This window comes from Maylandia zebra, linkage group LG2 (genome assembly GCF_041146795.1).
Source record: "Maylandia zebra isolate NMK-2024a linkage group LG2, Mzebra_GT3a, whole genome shotgun sequence".
Taxonomy (NCBI): Eukaryota; Metazoa; Chordata; class Actinopteri; order Cichliformes; family Cichlidae; genus Maylandia; species Maylandia zebra.
In genome coordinates this window covers 7081192-7100141 of record NC_135168.1, presented here as the reverse complement: position 1 = coordinate 7100141, position 18950 = coordinate 7081192, and the positions used below count along the sequence as shown (strand labels likewise).

Here is an 18950-nt window from a genome sequence, read left to right as displayed (position 1 = left end):
TTGGGGGCATCTGCTGTGGCAAATGGGTTCAAGCCAGTGTTTCCAACTTAGCGACTTTGTCGCTATATTTAGCGAGTTTTCAGACCCCTTAGAGACTTTTTTTTTTTTTAGAAAAAAGGTCGCTAAAAAAAGGACGTGAAAGCGCGTATCGATTTTACTCTCAACAAGCAGTGGGTGCTGTAACGCAGTCAGTTTTATTTATTTATTTATTTATTTATAAGTGACTTATGTATGTATGTATGTATATATATGTATATATTGTACTATTCTTAGTTAGCGTATTGTCTGTCTTGTCTTAATGTTGGTTTAAAATGGAGCACTGTAACAAAAAATAATTTCCCCCAGGGATCAATAAAGTATTCTGATTCTGATTCTGATTCTTTTACTCGTATGCTGTTTTGTGGATCACAAGGTTTAAAACTACTTATAAACACACACACAAAGTAACTCCACCAGAATGCCTATTTCAGGTCACTTTTGCCGGTCCAAGCCCGGGTAAAGGAGCAGGGTTGGAATTGTGACATTAAAAAAAACAATAATTGCTAAAATAAATTTAATTTGTAGTTCTAAATAAACTAAATGCATTTAGGAAGTTTTTTACTCACTTTATGTCTCTTCCACGATGTTATTTCTCTCTCCAACAACATAGGTTACAATTAGATTAGCATGACCAATTATGCAAATCAGGCGATGACATCATTTAGCGACTTCTAGCGACTTTTAGGACAACCAATAGCGATTTTCCTTACTGAGGAGTTGGCAACACTGTTTCAAGCCTTTTACCACAAACTTAGTCACTGCTCGGTGACATTCGTCTATCCTGGCCTGAAAGGAGACGCTACCGGTAGACTGCAGCGAGAACTGCCAGCATCTGAGCCAGACTCTGTCTGTCTGTCTCATCATGGTCACCTAAATGCACAGTAATAGCAGGTTTTGTAATAAGGCAGATCGCGCTAACATAATATGCACTGTTAGTTGATTATTTACCTGCCGCATTAACGGGAGAGGACGTGCAAACGTTACCGCTGCTGCTGGGTTGAGATTCACGAGTCCGGAGCGGAATTAAAAACATGACATTCATTTAAGGTTATCACGTGTTTTGTGAGCAAATGCTTTTGCATATTTGTAGTGTTTCCTCCCTTAAATGAAGTATCTACTTTGCAAGTATTGCAAGTTGCCCTGTTGTCATCCGTTCTCGTAAACTTTTGAGCGTTTGAGCCGCTTACGCGCCGTGTTTCCTGCCAGGTAAATGACGCTCCGCAACGTGGTGACGTCATTCGGGGCGACTGGAATCGATAAGGGAATCGTTTGCAAAAATGGCAAACAATTCCAAGGAATTGAAACAGTGGGAACCGGTTCTCAACAAGAACCGGTTTTCGATACCCATCCCTACTCAGGGTTTCACAGCAGCTCTTCTGGATGCTGACGAGGACTCCAACCTCATGTTTCACCTCTCTGAGCTTCTGATGTCTGTGAACACTCGTGTTTCTTCTCTGGGCTCATCTGGACAAAAACACCTTTCTGTGTTTGGCTGCAGCCTCATTCTGACTGACAGGAAGTGTGTTATCCATGAGCTGCACTTCTGTGAGGAAGTTTCCTGCTGTGTTTCCTGTCTGTGGACAAACACGAGTGTTCCAGCTGAGGACTTGGTTCCTTCCACCTGTCCATACAGGACATCACGCTGTCTGCAGCTCTGTAAATGCAGCTCCAGGTCCTTCCACGTGCTGCTCTGTATTTGTGCAGTTTGTAGTGTGTCCTGGGAAACGTAGCACACATGGTGTTCTTCTGCTGTTTCCTCCTTTCACTGAGTGTGAAACACTGACGCTGTGCTGTTGTTCACAGAGGGGAGCTGATTCTAGCTGCAGCTGGACTCTGTCATCTAACTGAATGTGTTGGTGCTGATCACGGGGCTCTGAGGGGGGAGCAGCAGGAGGACTCTGGATGCTGACGTCAGTGTATCTGTGGAAGCTCCCACAGCGTGTCTGTCATTCAATATTGTGCTGTATATTGTATCTATGCAAAGATGAACAGACTGTGTGTTCACTGGTCTCTGTGCTGCAGCTCTGATGTCATCATCACTCCCTCCTCCACCCTCAGCAGTCCCAGCATGCTGCTGTGGTGCACCCCACCCTCACTCTACACCTGAGCCACAGACCACACCCTCCACCTCAATATACACCACAGTTTTCTCTGCTGTGGAAATGAGATCAGGAGGAAATCATCATTATTATTATTTAATAAACGCTCACATTAATGTGGGCTTATTTGTTTCATATTAGAAACATTAGTTGAGTGTTTTTAGTATAAAATGGTCAAAGTCCCTCTTTTTGCTCCTCCCCTCACCTGTGGATGGGCGGTGCTGTTACCGTGGTGACAGCTTGGATGTGTTTCAGTCCTGCCTGGTTATCACTGCAGGAATCTTTCACATTTATTACAGGTAATAACTCTGATTTTTCTGTGTATTATGAACCAAATGTATCCTGATACACACAGAGATGGATGAGCAGAGGTCACATGATGAAAGAACAAACATGGAGTCTTTGATTGATTTAGATATTTATTGATGAATGCAAACAAACCTGACACTGAACCATCGTCCAGCAGAACAAACCTGATCACATGACCTGCTGACCCAAACAGTGCAAAGCTCCATGGCAACAACAACAAACAGCCTCACATATGTTAACAGAGGCTGTTAGAAGCACAGAGTCTTTACAGTCTTTCTCCTGTTTGGACACAGATCTCTGCACATCTTCATCACAGTTACTCACAGACGTGCAGAGTGTGTGGATATCAAAGCTAAGTTTCCACCATGTTTGTAGTCTGTACTGGGACTCATGGAGCATCTCTCTATGAGCACTCGGTGCTTTAAACAGTGAGTCCCAGTTTAACCAGCAGCCTTCACACCACACATCACACAGACATGGAAACTTCAAACCTCAGACTGAAGACACCATCAGAAATAAACAGATTGTGATGAAGATGAAGAACTGGACCAGTTTGCTGTGGTTTCTTCTGTTCCTGTCAGAAATAAGAGTCTGGCAGCACTTTGCTCTCCTTCCACATGTTTAAGGAGGAAGTGAAGAAGAGCGAGTGAGTCGTCTTCCTCTGTGGGCCCAACATCAGGCAGCAGCCACGTATTTTTAAAAACCCAGCACACTGCTTCAGAAACACTGAGTCCAGGTGACCAGAGTCATGTGATCAGTGAGGTCTTCACTCAGGACGTCACTGCTTCAGGACCTGATTCAGAGGTTTATGAGGACGTGGATCATTGGTGCTGATGTTGTGTGAGAGCTGGTGAACCATGGGGAACATAAATAACAACCAGGCCATCAGCAGTTCTACCCCCAGCTCTAAAACCTACATAATACACTATACATATAGTTATTGTTAAGGTTCAAATATTGAGGAAGGAGAGTACAAACAACCAGGTCCAGAAGAGCTTGGTCAAACAATTGATTTTAATGAACACACGCGTGGGGGGGACCAGCGCCGTACGCAGACAGCGCTGATCTCCGACTAATCAAAGCATAAACAGATATTTTATACCATCGGGGTTTGAATTTAATGACGCCCCTTCAACGTCACACAGATACATACATACATACGTCAAATCAAAACCACAATGACTTTTAACACAGTTTGAAAAGAACATTATCTCTATCTTCATGGCAGATGTTTCCTGTCAACCTTTTGACTGCCGCTTCTCCAAAACCACAGACCATGCTCTGCAGTAAGATACCACTTCTGCACGCCCGCAGTTGCAAGCAAACATGATTAACCTCTCACCTATAACTGAATGTATCTACTATGTGTGTGTGTGTGTCACGACCTCACTTGGCACTCTGTGTCACCTCTCACCTACTAACGCTCGCAGTCAAACAGAGGCCACTCTCACATGTGTTAGCAGTTTACTAAAACTATATATGTAGTATATTGAATAAATGTTTTAATCAAGAACCTCTACTAGAAGCTTAATAAAAGAATATAAAAGTATAAAAGATAATAATGAACAACCTGGTTATTCAAATAGCATCATCCAAACAGCTCCTCAGAATCAGCTGCACTTACACTCTGCTTTTAGTTTCACTTTTGCAAAAGCACGCTCTGCAAACCTGCAGTTTCCTGTCAAGACTTTGCACAGAGTGTCCTCAGAATCAACAGAATCAGCCCATACACACTTAAGATTATAACAAGCATTCAAAAGCATTTAAGATCATAGATTCAACTCAACAGTTTAAAGTGGTTATAACTGCACCTGTAGTAAAGGCTAATTGGGTACCAAAATGTTTAAACATCTGAATGCAATATCAATGCTGTAGATTATATTATTAATGCAATGGTAATGATGATGATTATTAACAGTAGCAACAAAATAATTTCCCTGATCTCCACATTATACAGGTTATAGTATGTTCTATATAAACGTAGCTGAAGCAGTTTCATTTGTAGCTTCACGCTGCACTTCACATGTTTGTCCACCAGATGGTAGCACAGAGGCCTGTGTTGGAAAGCTTTGAGTAATGAAGCGTTTTCAATCCAAGCTTCAGAAAGCTTCATGTGGTCATCAAGGAAGCAACCAGGAAATATCTGCTGTGTGTAAAAACAGCAACACAAGAATCCAGGATGAAGACAAGAAACTCAAAGCTCACAAAACAGGTGGAGCTAATTTTGTGACGTGTTTCTGTAAAAACACCACAGAAGTGAATCATCAAAGTTTCCATGTGAGCTGATGATGCTGCTGCAGAGTTTCTGTGAACCTCCTGTGACCCCGCCTCCTCATACAGAGACATCTGATTGCTCTTCAAACTGCATCACGTGGACACATGTGATTGTGTGTTGTAGTATTGATCCCAATGCTGGTATCAGTCCTGGATCAATAACACTGGATGGATGCGTTCAGCATGGAGCCCCTGAGCTGTGTTACAGACAAACATGGAAACTGACAGGTCTGTGTCATTCACAGTCTGTAACACTTCTAAACAACAGAGGCTGACCCAAGTGCCTCAGAGCCAGGCACGCTCACATCACAGCTCTCTAAATAAGCCAGTTTCAAAATAAGAGCTGAAAGCTGTGTTTGCTTGTGTTAGCTTATTATTGTGGAGACTAACATTCAGTGATCGTGTGTTCAGACTCATAATGATTACTCTCAGAAATCCTGATCTTTGTATTTACTGTGTGTTGGATCAATAACTGAGATTCATGGTATCACACAGCTGTGCTGCTGCTGCTGATGTCAGCACATCTGGAACAATACGAGGTATCTGCTACCAGACTGAGCAGGACGTGAGACCTGTGGACTGTTTAAAGCTGTCCCTCCACAGCTCACTCAGACCTGATCCACACCTCAGTGATATTCTCTGACTTCCTCAGTAGAGACAGAAACCATTCAGATCTGGGACCATCAGCTGACTGATGATGTCACACAGACTGTGTTTTTCAGGAACAGTGATTCTGATGTGAGCCTGCTAGCTGACAGCAGACCTGATGAAAGCACATGTTCACATCTGTGAGGACAGACTGGACTCTTTGACTGCACCTTGGTTCTCCTCAGAGGTCTGTACAGGAGCATGTCCACCCCCACTGAAGATCTCAGTCACTGTGAAACATAGAAAGCTGCTTGTGTGGCCTCTGCCTCACATGTAGATACAGCTACAGGTTTCTCTGTCAGTCAGACTGAAACAGTGTCCTGATGCTGCATCATTCAGCTCTGTGCCCCAGTCAGCATCACTGGGAGCTACCAGTGTTTCTGCCCTTTTCCTGTAACACTACACTCAGCACAGGCTCAGCTGGTATCCAGTGTTGGACTTTGGCTTCAGCTGCTGTGATAGATCCTCTAACATAGATCAGCTCTGCTACATGTTGTTAGATAAGTGCAGCTGCTGTCATGTCCTGATGTTTCTCTGGCTCAGCAGCTTCTCCATCAGAGGTTCACATGGAGCTGATCCAGTATCTCCAGTAACTGTGTTCTGTGCCTCACTGGTTCATCCTTCTGTCTGTGTGACGTCAGTCAGATGTTGAAGTTAAACTCTGTAATCTTCACTGTGTCACAGAGTTCAGTGAGTCCCGTTATTCACAGTATCAATCAGATCATCAGAGAACAGCTGATCAGCAATCAGTGGTGCCAACAGCGCCTCCTGTGGTGAGAGGATGCAATAATGCAATGTAGCATTTTTCCACTCAACACTTGCAGTCATGGAAACTGTCTGTTGGATCTGTGTGACGTTGCTTTCTTGGTTAGAGTTCCTCACAAATGTCCAGATGATTCTTCTAATGAGGCGTCGACCATGTTTGCAGCTCTTTGGAAGAAAACGTCGCCCTTTGCCATCCTTACTTTTCTTTGACTTCTTCAAATGCAGCTGAACTCCAGCTGGTATTTTCTTGGACTTTGCAGCTGTTTCTGGTCATCAGTTCATTCCTGCAAACCTCTGAAGCTGAACAACAATGATGCTGCATTGCTAGCTGATCCCAAAAGGTTGATTCTGTTCATCTGGACGTTTTCAGAAACGTTTGCTCACTGATCAGGTGACTTCTTCAGTCTCAGCTGACTGCAGCTTTACAAGCTTACAAACAGCACATTTGCACAATGACTGAAAGCAGCAGCACCTGATATATATGATACTAATATAATACATATACATATATAATCCATACTAATGATGAAGGAACTGAGCTCACAGTCCATTGTTCATTCAGTGAACTACTCAGTTTATTTTGGGCCTCAGAAATGCTCACTCTGTTTGTACATCACTGTCAGCAATAGACTCATTCTGCTGTGTGGACAGGAACACATGTGACATCACTTCCTGTTTGTTTGTGACTGAAGAGGAAGAAGTTTACAAGGAATCATTTAGAAGAGTTTCAAACATCAACTGATTGAATCCATGAATCTGAAAACGTGTTTGTGAGTGAAAGAGACAGACATGTACAGACTGAACTATCTGTTCAACAGTCAGAGTGTTTCTGTAACAGGAGACACTCTTTACACTCCACTCAGCACAGGGACACTGAGGAACCAGGAGACAAGTAATAAAACCCAAACCCAGGATAAAGAGTTTGAGTGAATGTGGTGTTGAAGGTGTGGAGGTGGATCAGAGTGTCAGAGGAGACTCTGTAGAAGGACAGAGTGCCAGCAGGACAGTCCACATACACTGCTGCTCTGTTAGAGACAGAGGAGGAGGAGGAGGAGGAGGAGATGGATGTTACTCTGTTATTTTGCCAGACAGAACAAGGACCATCATGAGAGCAGTACAGACTCCAGGACTGATCATTGTTTCCAAACACACAGTCATCACTGTTTCCTTTCCTTCTGATGCTTCTGTAACTCACTGATATAAAAACGTCTCCTCTCCACTCGACCTCCCAGTAACAGCGACCAGTCAGACCATTTCTACACAGCAGCTGATAATTAAAAACATCAAATCTGTCTGGATGATCAGGATATGACTGAACCTCCTCCACATGTGTCACCTTCCTGTTGTTGTCAGACAGTTGGAGCTTTGTGTTCACTGTGTTTGTGTCGATTGTGAGTTGACAGGAATCTGATGGAGAGAACAAACACAATCCAGCTGCAGTTATTGATCCATCATCTGTTCATTGATTGACACTTTGATGATGACTCCTGACATGATGAAGATGGTTGAATGTGTGCTGCTTTGTTTTCATGAATCCCATTAAAAACACACTTACACTTCCTCAGACCTGGTCTCAACCATCGGACTCCAGCAGGCTCCACCCTGAAAGGAGGAGGGGGGTCAGAGCAGCACAGTCAGCATGCACACATGGACATTACATGGCTCTCACACACACACTGTTACACACTGAGCTCAAAGCTCGGCTCCACTGTTTTATTCAAAGAAATCTACATTTATTTATCAGCACATTTAAAAACAGCTTGAGCCAAAGTGCTGCACAGAGTAGAGAGAAAATAGGAAACATACACAGTAATGACTATAAAGACTGGTCAGGGTTGAAAGCTACAGAGTACAAATGTGTTTCCAACCGGCTTTTAAAAATGTCCAGTGTTGGTGACGACCTGATGTGAAGGGCGACTGTTCCAGAGTTTGGCTGCAGCCATCGATAAAGCTCACCTCTGTTTTTACGTCTAGTTCTGGTCAGAAGCTGCTTATCTGCAGACCTGAGGGCTCCACTTGGATTCTTTTGTTAAAGAGAGATAAGATGGAGCCAATCCATTCACAGATTTAAAGACAACCAGATCTGGAAGTGGATTCTACCACGTACTGGTAACCAGTGGAAAAAGCTGGTGATGGGTCGTCTAGCACAGACCCACCGCTGGAACCAGACAATTGATGAGGGAGAGAACTGTGACAGCGCCGTTCCTTCACTTGACCTCAGTCGCTCTCGTCTGCTCCCTCGTAACACTGCTCTTTATTGAGCTTACATGAATATGCACAAGTTCATTATGACGTCTTACACAGGTATGAACAAAGAGTACCAGTCTGTGCATAGTGTGTGTGTGTGTGTGTGTGTGTGTGTGTGTGTGTGTGTGTGTGTGTGTGTGTGTGTGCGTGTCTCTGTGTGTCTGTCTGTGTGTCTGTGTCTGTGTCTGTGTGTGTGTCTGTGTCTGTGTGTGTGTGTGTGTGTGTGTCTGTGTGTGTGTGTGTCTGTGTGTGTGTGTGTGTGTGTCTGTGTGTGTGTCTGTGTGTGTGTGTGTGTGTCTGTGTGTGTGTCTGTGTGTGTGCCATAATGAATTAATTAAATACACCATTAAATAATTAATTAAATGTGTCAATAATTAATTAAAATTGGAATTAATTAATTAAATAAATAGTTATGATATATGTAATTAATTAATTATTGACACATTTAATTAATTATTTATGTATTTCACGTTTTAATTAATTATTGACACATTTAATTAATTATTGACACAATTAATTAATTAATTATTGACACATTTAATTAATTAATTATTGACACATTTAATTAATTATTTATGTATTTCACATTTTAATTAATTATTGACACATTTAATTAATTATTTAATGATATATTTATTTATTTCATTTTGGCAGTCCTGACGCCTGGCTCTCGTCATGAATGGAATGGTGAGTGGAAAAGCAGACAAGCTTGGACAATTTTTGAGAGGATTGAGCCCTAGTTTCCCTCGGCTTTCCCGAATGTTCAAGCGGACCATGTGCCTTTTTGGTAGCACATACTTGTGCCAAAAGCTCTTCTCCACTTTGAACTTCAATAAGTCCAAGTACAGGTCCAGACTTACGGATGATCATCTTCAAGACGTACTGAGGGTCGCAACTGCTTCCTCCCTCAGGCCAAATCTGGCTCGGCTATGCGAGAGGAAACGCTGCCAGGTCTCTAGCAGCAAGGAGTAGGCAAGAGAAGCCATGTTCAGAAGAACAGTTCATTTTCTACAGTGTTCCATTCATGTTCAGAAGAAGGTTATAGAACTGTTAATACAGACATTTCAATCTAAACAATGCAGATATAGAAGACTGAAAGAAACACACAAGTTCACTGACTAAAAATATCTTATTATTATTTTATTTATGTATTACAGATTGATTTATTTTCTTATTAATTCTTAATTTGTTTATTCATTTTTCATATTTTGTGTTAAAAAATAAAAATAAAGAGATTTGAGAAGATTGGAATTTTTTAACCATGCCTTTCTTGTGGAAAACCTAATGCGGCCCAGCCTCACCCAGACTCTGCCTGCAGCGGCCCCCAGCTAAATTGAGTTTGAGACCCCTGTCCTACACCATAAATCAGTAAGAGAGGGTACGACCTCTCTCATGGCCCCAAGTGGTGTGTGCATGCCAGAGCACTCTGGAAGGCACACAGTCTTTACAGACTACTCAGGATCAAACCTCTATCATTATGCAATCGATTATACAACTCTAAGCATATATGAGTAAATATTTCTAAGCATAAATGACAATCAACAATATAAACCTTACAGCTGGTTTTAATAACAGAATTCATTTGTTTCTCAAACGAGAAAGAGCTATCGAGAAACACTCCTAAATCTTTAGTTCTTAACTTTTCCAGTGGGCCAAGGTCAACATTATCTGCTAATGCTAAATAGGCTGCCGTTATTAACTAATGCTAATTTGACATGAATTAGCATTATGCACTAATGCTAACACTTACTTTTTTTAAAAATGTGAGTAGCTAATGCTAACACTATTTCCCTTAACTTTATAACAATGTGAACGGCTAATGCTAACACTCTTTTTCCTAGCATTATAACATCTGAGCTGCTAATGCTAAGTAGGCTGCCATTAGCACCTACGTCTAATTTAAGGCAAATACGCATTAGAACCTAATGCTCATATCGTTTTCCTTTGCTTTATAACAATGTGAGCAGCTACTGCTAAATAGCATTAGCTAATAACAGCAGTCTAATTTAATGCAAGTTAGCCTCATTTGCATTACAACGATGTGAGGAGTTAACGCTAAGTATGCTGCCATTAGTGGCTAATTCTAATTAGGGGTGAATAAATATTACCAGCTAATGCTAATATCGTATTCTCTTCCCTTTTAACAATGTGAGCAGCTAGTGCTAGGTAGGCTGATGCTAGCAGCTAATGCTAAAGCTAATTGAATGTGAATTAGCATCACATTAGTGAGGAGTTAATGCTAAGTAGACTGCCATTAGCAGGTAATGCTAATTTTAGGTGAATAGGAATTGGCAGATAATGCTAATACCATATTTTCTTGCTTTATAACAATGTGACCAGCTAATGCTATGTAGGTTGCCGTTATTAGCTAATACTAATTTGAGGTGAATTAGCATTATCCCCTTATGCTAACAATGTTTTTTCTTACTTTTTAACAATACAAGTAGCTAATGTGAACACTTTTTTTTTTATTGAATTCTAATTTTTCCCTTGCGATGTGAAGAGTTAATGCTAAATAGGATGCCATTAGTGGCTAATTCTAATTTTAGATGAGAAAGCATTAGAAGCTAATGCTAATACCATATTTTCTTGCTTTATATCAATATTAGTAGGTAATGCTAAGTACGTAGCCATTATTAGCTAATGCTAATTTAGGTGAATTAGCATTATCCACTAATGCTAACACTGTTTTTGCCAACTCTTTTCCCTTGCATTATAACAATATGAGCAGCTAATGCTAAGAAGGCTGCCATTATTAGGTAATGCTAATTATTATGTGTGTTAGCATTATCCGCTGCTGCTAGCAATGTTTTATCTTACCTTTTAACAATATCAGCAGCTAATGCTAACACTACTTTAATTTCAGTTAAACCTACTTAGCATTAATTAACTTCATTTAGCATTAAGAAGTTTTTGCTATAGGCTTCCATTAGTGGCTAATGCTAATTTTAGGTAAATAGAAATTGGCAGCTAATGCTAATACCATATTTTCTTGCCTTATAACAATGTGACCAGCTAATGCTAAGCAGGTGCCATTATTAGCTAATACTAATTTGAGATGAATTAGCATTATCCGCTTATGCTAACAATGTTTTTTCTTACTTTTTAACAATACGCCATTAGTGGCTAATTCTAATTTTAGATGAAAAAGGATTAACAGCTAATGCTCATACTGTTTGCTTTGTAAGAATGACAGCAGCTAATGATATGAAGTCTACCGTTATTAACTAATGCTAATTTGATGAGAATTAGCATTATCCGATAATGGTAACTCTTTTCCCCTGCATTATAACAATGTCAGGAGTTAATGCTAAGTAGACTGCCATTAGGGGCTAACTCTAATTAGGGGTGAATAATTATTAGCAGCTAATACTAATACCGTTTTCTCTTTTTCCTTATAACAACTTGAGCAGCTAATGCTAATTTGATGCGAATTAGCATTATATTAGTGAGCAGTTAATGCTAAGTAGGCTGCCATTATTAACTAATACTACGTTGACGTGAATTAGCATTATGCGCTACTGCTAATACTGTTTTCTCTTACTTATTAAAAATGATAGTAGCTAATACTAATACTCTTTTCCGTTGGGTAACAACAAAGTGAGGAATTAATGCTAAGTTGGCTGCTTTTAGCGGCTTATTCTAATTAGGGGTGAATAATTATTAGCAGCAAATGCTAATACCGTTTTCTCTTTCCTTATAACAATATGAGCAGTTAATGCTAATTTGATGTAAATTAGCATTATATTAGTGAGGAGTTAATGCTAAGTAGGCTGCCATTAGCAGCTAAAGGTAATTTGAGGTGAATAAGCACTAGTAGCTAATGCCAATACCCTTTTCTCTTGTGTTATAATGATGTGAAACGTTAATATTGTTCTCAAACAACAGAATGAGAATGAAATATTGATTCTAACAGGGCCCATAAACAGCATTAGCTTAGCAGCATTAGCTTATCAGAGTCTCCATCATGGTCACACAAATCCTTAGCGGAGCAAAGTTGCCTACTTAGCAATAGCTGCTGTAGAAAGCAAAGGGAAAACAGTATTAGCATTAGCTGCTAAATGTGCACTTGAGAACAAATCTATTGTGAATTCAGCCGTGAATGTAGTGTTTCCAGTAAGCTTCCATTTCCAAATATTAGCTGCTCCTGTCTGCCTCTTTGTCACACACACAGACTGAAATGATTCACAGCCTTGTTTCATCCTTCTGTCAGTGTCACTGACTGTCACTGTGACTGTGGACATACAGCATGGGAAACACACACATGGCTGATACTTGTATCTAAAGTTACAAAATGTTGTCTCTGTCCAAATATTACCTAACTGTAAGTCTACTTTTAATGAAACTCTCAACATGACTTATCAGTTATCATTAATGTTCCTGCAAACAGACTCCTTGAAGACCCCCTACATAAATATCCATGTACTATCCAGCTAGACTAGTGTGTCTGTCCCTGAAAATATTCCTGCATGTGTGATTGTTCATGTCTCATCTGCAGGAAACAAACAGGAAGTGAGTGAAAGACACAGGAAATGATTCCAGCTCTTCCTCCTATATCAGACATTCTCTCCATACCTGAGAGTGTCCAGTCTCCAGCCTGGATCCTTCAGTCCAGCCGACAGAAGCTTCATTCCTGAGTCACCTGGATGATTGTAGCTCAGGTCCAGCTCTCTCAGATGGGAGGGGTTGGAGGTCAGAGCTGAGGCCAGAGAAGTACAGCCTTCCTCTGTGATCAGACAGCCTGACAGACTGCAGACACACAAAACAACAATCCATCTGTTATCCATCTCTATAGCAGCATAACTAAGTGATGGTTCAGGGTCACCTGATCCAGCTCTAACTATAAGTTTTATCAAAAAGGAAAGTTTGAAGCTGATCGTCAAAGTAGAGAGGGTGTCTGTCTCCTGAACTCAAACTGGGAGCTGCTTCCACACCCAGTCCAACATAGCCAGGCTTTCTTTGCTGCTTTGACAAAACCTCAAATCCCAGTCAGAGATGGTGAGCATCATCACAGTGATGATCATTTCTCTGTTAACCCAGGCTTTCTGCTTCAGGATCTGTGCACGCTCACAGAACAAGGAGACCTTTAAACATCATTTCACTAAATGGATGGACTGAGCTCAGCCTACAGATGAACTGGATAAATAAAGATTTGACCTCAGTGTGCTCAGTGTTCCTGTCTATTCCTAACATATTCCTAACATGATAGCTGCACTTTAGAGCTCTAAAACTGGAACTGACACATATTTAAACTCCACATGTTACTCAGTACATTCAGTTCTGACACTCGCCCACAGTCCAACAAAGGAAACATGGAGATCACATCAGTTTGTCACCAAAGTCTAATTATTCCAGAGGGCAGTGTTGATACAACTAAAGTTATTTTTAAGCAAAGTTGAGTTTTTTATTGTCGCAGTACTTCATGTCTGAAGTATCACTTAAATGCATTACACGCTGTTGATGGCAGCAAACAAACCACCCAAACAAACAGAGGTGGGAGGCTTGGGCAGACTACGTAGGATCAGCTTGTGGGAGGAGTCAGGATAAAACCAAAGAAAGACAAGCTAACAAACACCACAGTGAAGTGAGTAGCTACAAACTGCAGGCTGATTAGTGTTGTTGAAGAAGTCGGTCTGAGGAACGTTCTTAGGATCAACAAATGACGGCATGTATGAGGCTCCCTCAAGACGCACCATCACAAGAAGAACACATGAGCTGTAGAAAAAGGAGAGACTATGAAAGCCACGGCGTTACAACGTGCACCAGCTGTTGGTCTCTCTGGAGACTACTGAGCGTGGCTGGGTAACCATGGTTACTTGGGAGTTACAGTACATGATATTAATGAAGAGTGGGAGCTGCGTTCTATAGCAAACAATTTGTTATGAGGTAATCAGCTGATCTTAGTTTAACCGGAAGCCCTTCACAATAATTGCAAAGCCTTTATTTTGTACAACTACCATCAGTTCGTCTGTACTGATGGTAACTTTAAGTCACACTAATGTCGTTTAGTTTCTATAGTTTATGTAGTGGAAGTATACTACAGTACCCTGATCACTGATAGGACAGATTTATGTAGATATACACCTTTGTGTTTAACATTACTGCATTATAGTACTGTGATCTTTGTCCTTATATATGGCTATATTAGCTATACTGATGTACGTACATATAACTGGATATGTAACTTATCTATTCATCTTATTTGTCATGTATTTGTATTGTGTACTTCCTTTTTGTAAGAAACCACACACATGATCACAGCCGCAAGAATCAATCAGTGAAAGAATAAAGTGTCTCAAACCAAACCTTAAGCTCTTTATTCCACATGCTGGGATCATTTGGCCTTCAGTGGTGTTCTGGCTGACACACCGGAGTGACCAGAGTGCTAAAGAGTGAATCGGACACACCAGTGTCATCTCTGATATCTCCACTACATTTAATCGTCCTTCAGCTTGTGGCTGCCGTTAGCTGGTCTGCTAGTTAGCTGATTTGCTATTTAGCCGGTGTGCTAGTTAGCTGGTGTGCTAGTTAGCCGGTTCGCTAGTCAGCTGGTGTGCTGACCAGCGAACCAGTAGGTTACAAGATGAGCTTGTCTGTCTGATGAGCCAGCTCTCTCTGTCTTGGTCATTTTGTCCTTGGGCAAAACCTAACCTACCACTACAACTGTAGCTTACCTCCACCAGTGTGTGAATGTGAGAGTGAATGAATACAGGGAGTGCAGAATTATTAGGCAAATGAGTATGTTGTCCACATCATCCTCTTCATGCATGTTGTCTTACTCCAAGCTGTATAGGCTCGAAAGCCTACTACCAATTAAGCATATTAGGTGATGTGCATCTCTGTAATGAGAAGGGGTGTGGTCTAATGACATCAACACCCTATATCAGGTGTGCATAATTATTAGGTAACGTCCTTTCCTTTGGCAAAATGGGTCAAAAGAAGGACTTGACAGGCTCAGAAAAGTCAAAAACAGTGAGATATCTTGCAGAGTGATGCAGCAGTCTCAAAATTGCAAAGCTTCTGAAGCGTGATCATCGAACAATCAAGCGTTTCATTCAAAATAGTCAACAGGGTCGCAAGAAGCGTGTGGAAAAACCAAGGCGCAAAATAACTGCCCATGAACTGAGAAAAGTCAAGCGTGCAGCTGCCAAGATGCCACTTGCCACCAGTTTGGCCATATTTTGGAGCTGCAACATCACTGGAGTGCCCAAGAGCACAAGGTGTGCAATACTCAGAGACATGGCCAAGGTAAGAAAGGCTGAAAGACGACCACCACTGAACAAGACACACAAGCTGAAACGTCAAGACTGGGCCAAGAAATATCTCAAGACTGGTTTTTCTAAGGTTTTATGGACTGATGAAATGAGAGTGAGTCTTGATCGGCCAGATGGATGGGCCCGTGGCTGGATTGGTAAAGAGCAGAGAGCTCCAGTCCCACTCAGACGCCAGCAAGGTGGAGGTGGAGTACTGGTTTGGGCTGGTATCATCAAGGATGAGCTTGTGGGGCCTTTTCGGGTTGAGGATGGAGTCAAGCTCAACTCCCAGTCCTACTGCCAGTTTCTGGAAGACACCTTCTTCAAGCAGTGGTACAGGAAGAAGTCTGCATCCTTCAAGAAAAACATGATTTTCATGCAGGACAATGCTCCATCACACGCGTCCAAGTACTCCACAGCGTGGCTGGCAAGAAAGGGTATAAAAGAAGAAAAACTAATGACATGGCCTCCTTGTTCACCTGATCTGAACCCCATTGAGAACCTGTGGTCCATCATCAAATGTGAGATTTACAAGGAGGGAAAACAGTACACCTCTCTGAACAGTGTCTGGGAGGCTGTGGTTGCTGCTGCACGCAATGTTGATGGTGAACAGATCAAAACACTGACAGAATCCATGGATGGCAGGCTTTTGAGTGTCCTTGCAAAGAAAGGTGGCTATATTGGTCGCTGATTTGTTTTTGTTTTGTTTTTGAATGTCAGAAATGTATATTTGTGAATGTGGAGATGTTATATTGGTTTCACTGGTAAAAATAAATCATTGAAATGGGTATATATTTGTTTTTTGTTAAGTTGCCTAATAATTCTGCACAGTAATAGTCACCTGCACACACAGATATCCCCCTAAAATAGCTAAAACTAAAAACAAACTAAAAACTACTTCCAAAAACATTCAGCTTTGATATTAATGAGTTTTTTGGGTTCATTGAGAACATGGTTGTTGTTCAATAATAAAATTATTCCTCAAAAATACAACTTGCCTAATAATTCTGCACTCCCTGTAGTGGGATTGTAAAGGGTCTTTGAGGGTCTCGAAAAGCGCTATATAAATGCAATCCATTATTATTATTAAGAGCATCTTTAGGCCTGACTGTGCTCATCCTTCCTCCAACCTCTCCTTACCAAAGATAACAACTACATCAGTATTAGCTCAATAACAATTTCTGCAATTCAATTGTGGACATTCATTTTTAAACCTTGTGTAAAACGATAAAACCTCAAAGTCTGAGCATTATTCTTTGTGCAAACAGCTCTTGCAGGTTCCCCCGGACTTAGGTTATTTTTATTATTTAATTACTTTCCTTTAAGCAGCTGTTCAGGCTACTAAACTCATCCCAGAAATAACAAGTGACACCATTAATAGTAGAGGTGGGAATCACCATACAACTCGCGATACGATATTATCACAATACTTAACGCACGATACGATATTATTGCGATTTTTTAAAATATTTTGCGATATTTAAATTCTGCACATAAAGGTAAACTTTATCAATATTCATTTTATCTAATATCAAAGTCTCACACTCAGTCTTTCTCTCATTTCAGTCAGTTTTATTGTTGACAAACTGAACGGTTTGTATTACAGTCTAGTCCAACTTAACTGAATGCAACCATCTGGTACAATTATAGCTATTCTGAACTATTCTGAACTACCAAAGGAGCCTAAATCTTTAAATTAGGCAGTGCATGAAGTATTTTTTTAAATAAACAGAGACATGACTATAACAACTTTTAGTAATTCAGAGTCCAATTATCCACTCAAATGTAAATAAAAGTTCACTTGACAGCTGTAAAAGTTACCTGTTTATACAATAATATAAATCACATTTCAAATGATCATCTGTGGAAAAGTTTGAATCCTGACCTGAGAGTTTCCACTGCACACTGTGAACTCTTTAGTCCAGCGGACAGAAGCTTCACTCCTGAATCCTGCAGGTCAGAGTTACTCAGGTCCAGCTCTCTCAGACTGGAGGACTGGGAGCTGAGGACTGAGGACAGAGCTTCACAGCTTCTCTCTGACAGGTTACAGCCACTCAGTCTGAAAAATAAAAGACAATCTATAAAACAAGTACTCATGTAGAGTTTGTTAATACATTTCACAACATTAAATGTTGACTTTCTATTTTTAAAGGAAACATAAACATACTAAGATACAACATCATATGTATGAACTTTAATTAATAATTCTAAAAACTAAATGTTTTCTGATCTGACCTCAGAGTATTCAGTTTACAGTTTAAACGTTGTAGTCCAGCAGACAGAAGCTTCACTCCTGAATCCTGCAGCTTTCTGATACTCAGGTCCAGCTCTGTCAGACTAGAGGACTGCGAGCTGAGAACTGAGGACAGAGCTTCACAGTTTTCCTCTGAGAGTTCACAGATGTTAAGTCTGAAGATAAAAACATGAATAAAGATTGTTGTTAAAGTGTAATCAAGGTGCAATAGCTTATTGTCTTGTGCTGAGCAGGTTAGTAAAACTTCTGTTTAACTTTGAAATGAATAAAAATGCTATGAAACAAGGATAACTGGATAAAGACATAAACAAAAACAAACATCAAACACATAAACAAACAGAACTAAACATAATACAAATTGATCTGACCTCAGAACATTCAGTTTGGCATGTGGACTCTCCACTGCAGCAGACAGAAGCTTTACTGCTGAAGCCTTCAGGCTGTCGGTACTCAGGTCCAGCTCTCTCAGACTACAGGACTGGGAGCTGACCACTGACAACAGATTTTCACAGCCTTTCTCTGAGACGTTACAGCTGCTCAGTCTGGGAGAGAAAGGGAAAAAACCACAACAAAAAAAACAAACAATATATGTGATCAAATTAAATTTGTTTATATGTTGAACCCTTTTTTAAAAAAAATTATTTAAACCTATGAGACTATGAGTGCTACCAGTCCAGTGCACATGATTGGTACCTTGATGGTACCTTGCTCAGGGGTACCACAAGGTAACTATTCGGTGGATTCGACCCCTGACCTTATGATCATGGGGCGACCACTCTGCCTACTGAGCTAATAATTCTGTGTACACTGTCATACAATATTAACTAAAACAATTATTTTAGAAAATTTTAGTAATTCAATAATCATGCTCATTACCTGTGTATTGTGAATAACACTGGATTTTAAACACTAGCTGTATAAAACTCTTCCTGTTAAAGGTGTGTATAAAGGAGATGAGCTGAAATGCAGACTTCATGGAGAATGTTTGCTGTCAGCATATATCAAAGACAAAGCAGAGATCCATCCAGTCTCTTCCACTAAGCCCACAGAGGGACAGACAAC

General features: G+C 40.6%; 1 protein-coding gene and 1 long non-coding RNA gene across 2 annotated transcripts in view; one reads left to right on the top strand and one right to left on the bottom strand.

Moving 5' to 3' along the window:
- The window catches only part of LOC112432149 (uncharacterized), a 499305-nt gene that overhangs the window by 127253 nt on the left and 353102 nt on the right, over positions 1-18950 (top strand). The gene's annotated exons all lie outside the window — the stretch shown is intronic.
- Positions 12532-18653, bottom strand: LOC143413225 (uncharacterized). Its single transcript, XM_076875985.1, has 5 exons — positions 18643-18653; positions 18257-18430; positions 17870-18043; positions 17520-17693; positions 12532-13130 (listed from the first exon to the last, which is right to left on the bottom strand). The coding sequence occupies exons 1-5, from the start codon at positions 18651-18653 to the stop codon at positions 12938-12940; spliced, it is 726 nt and encodes a 241-aa protein (XP_076732100.1). The 3' UTR covers positions 12532-12937.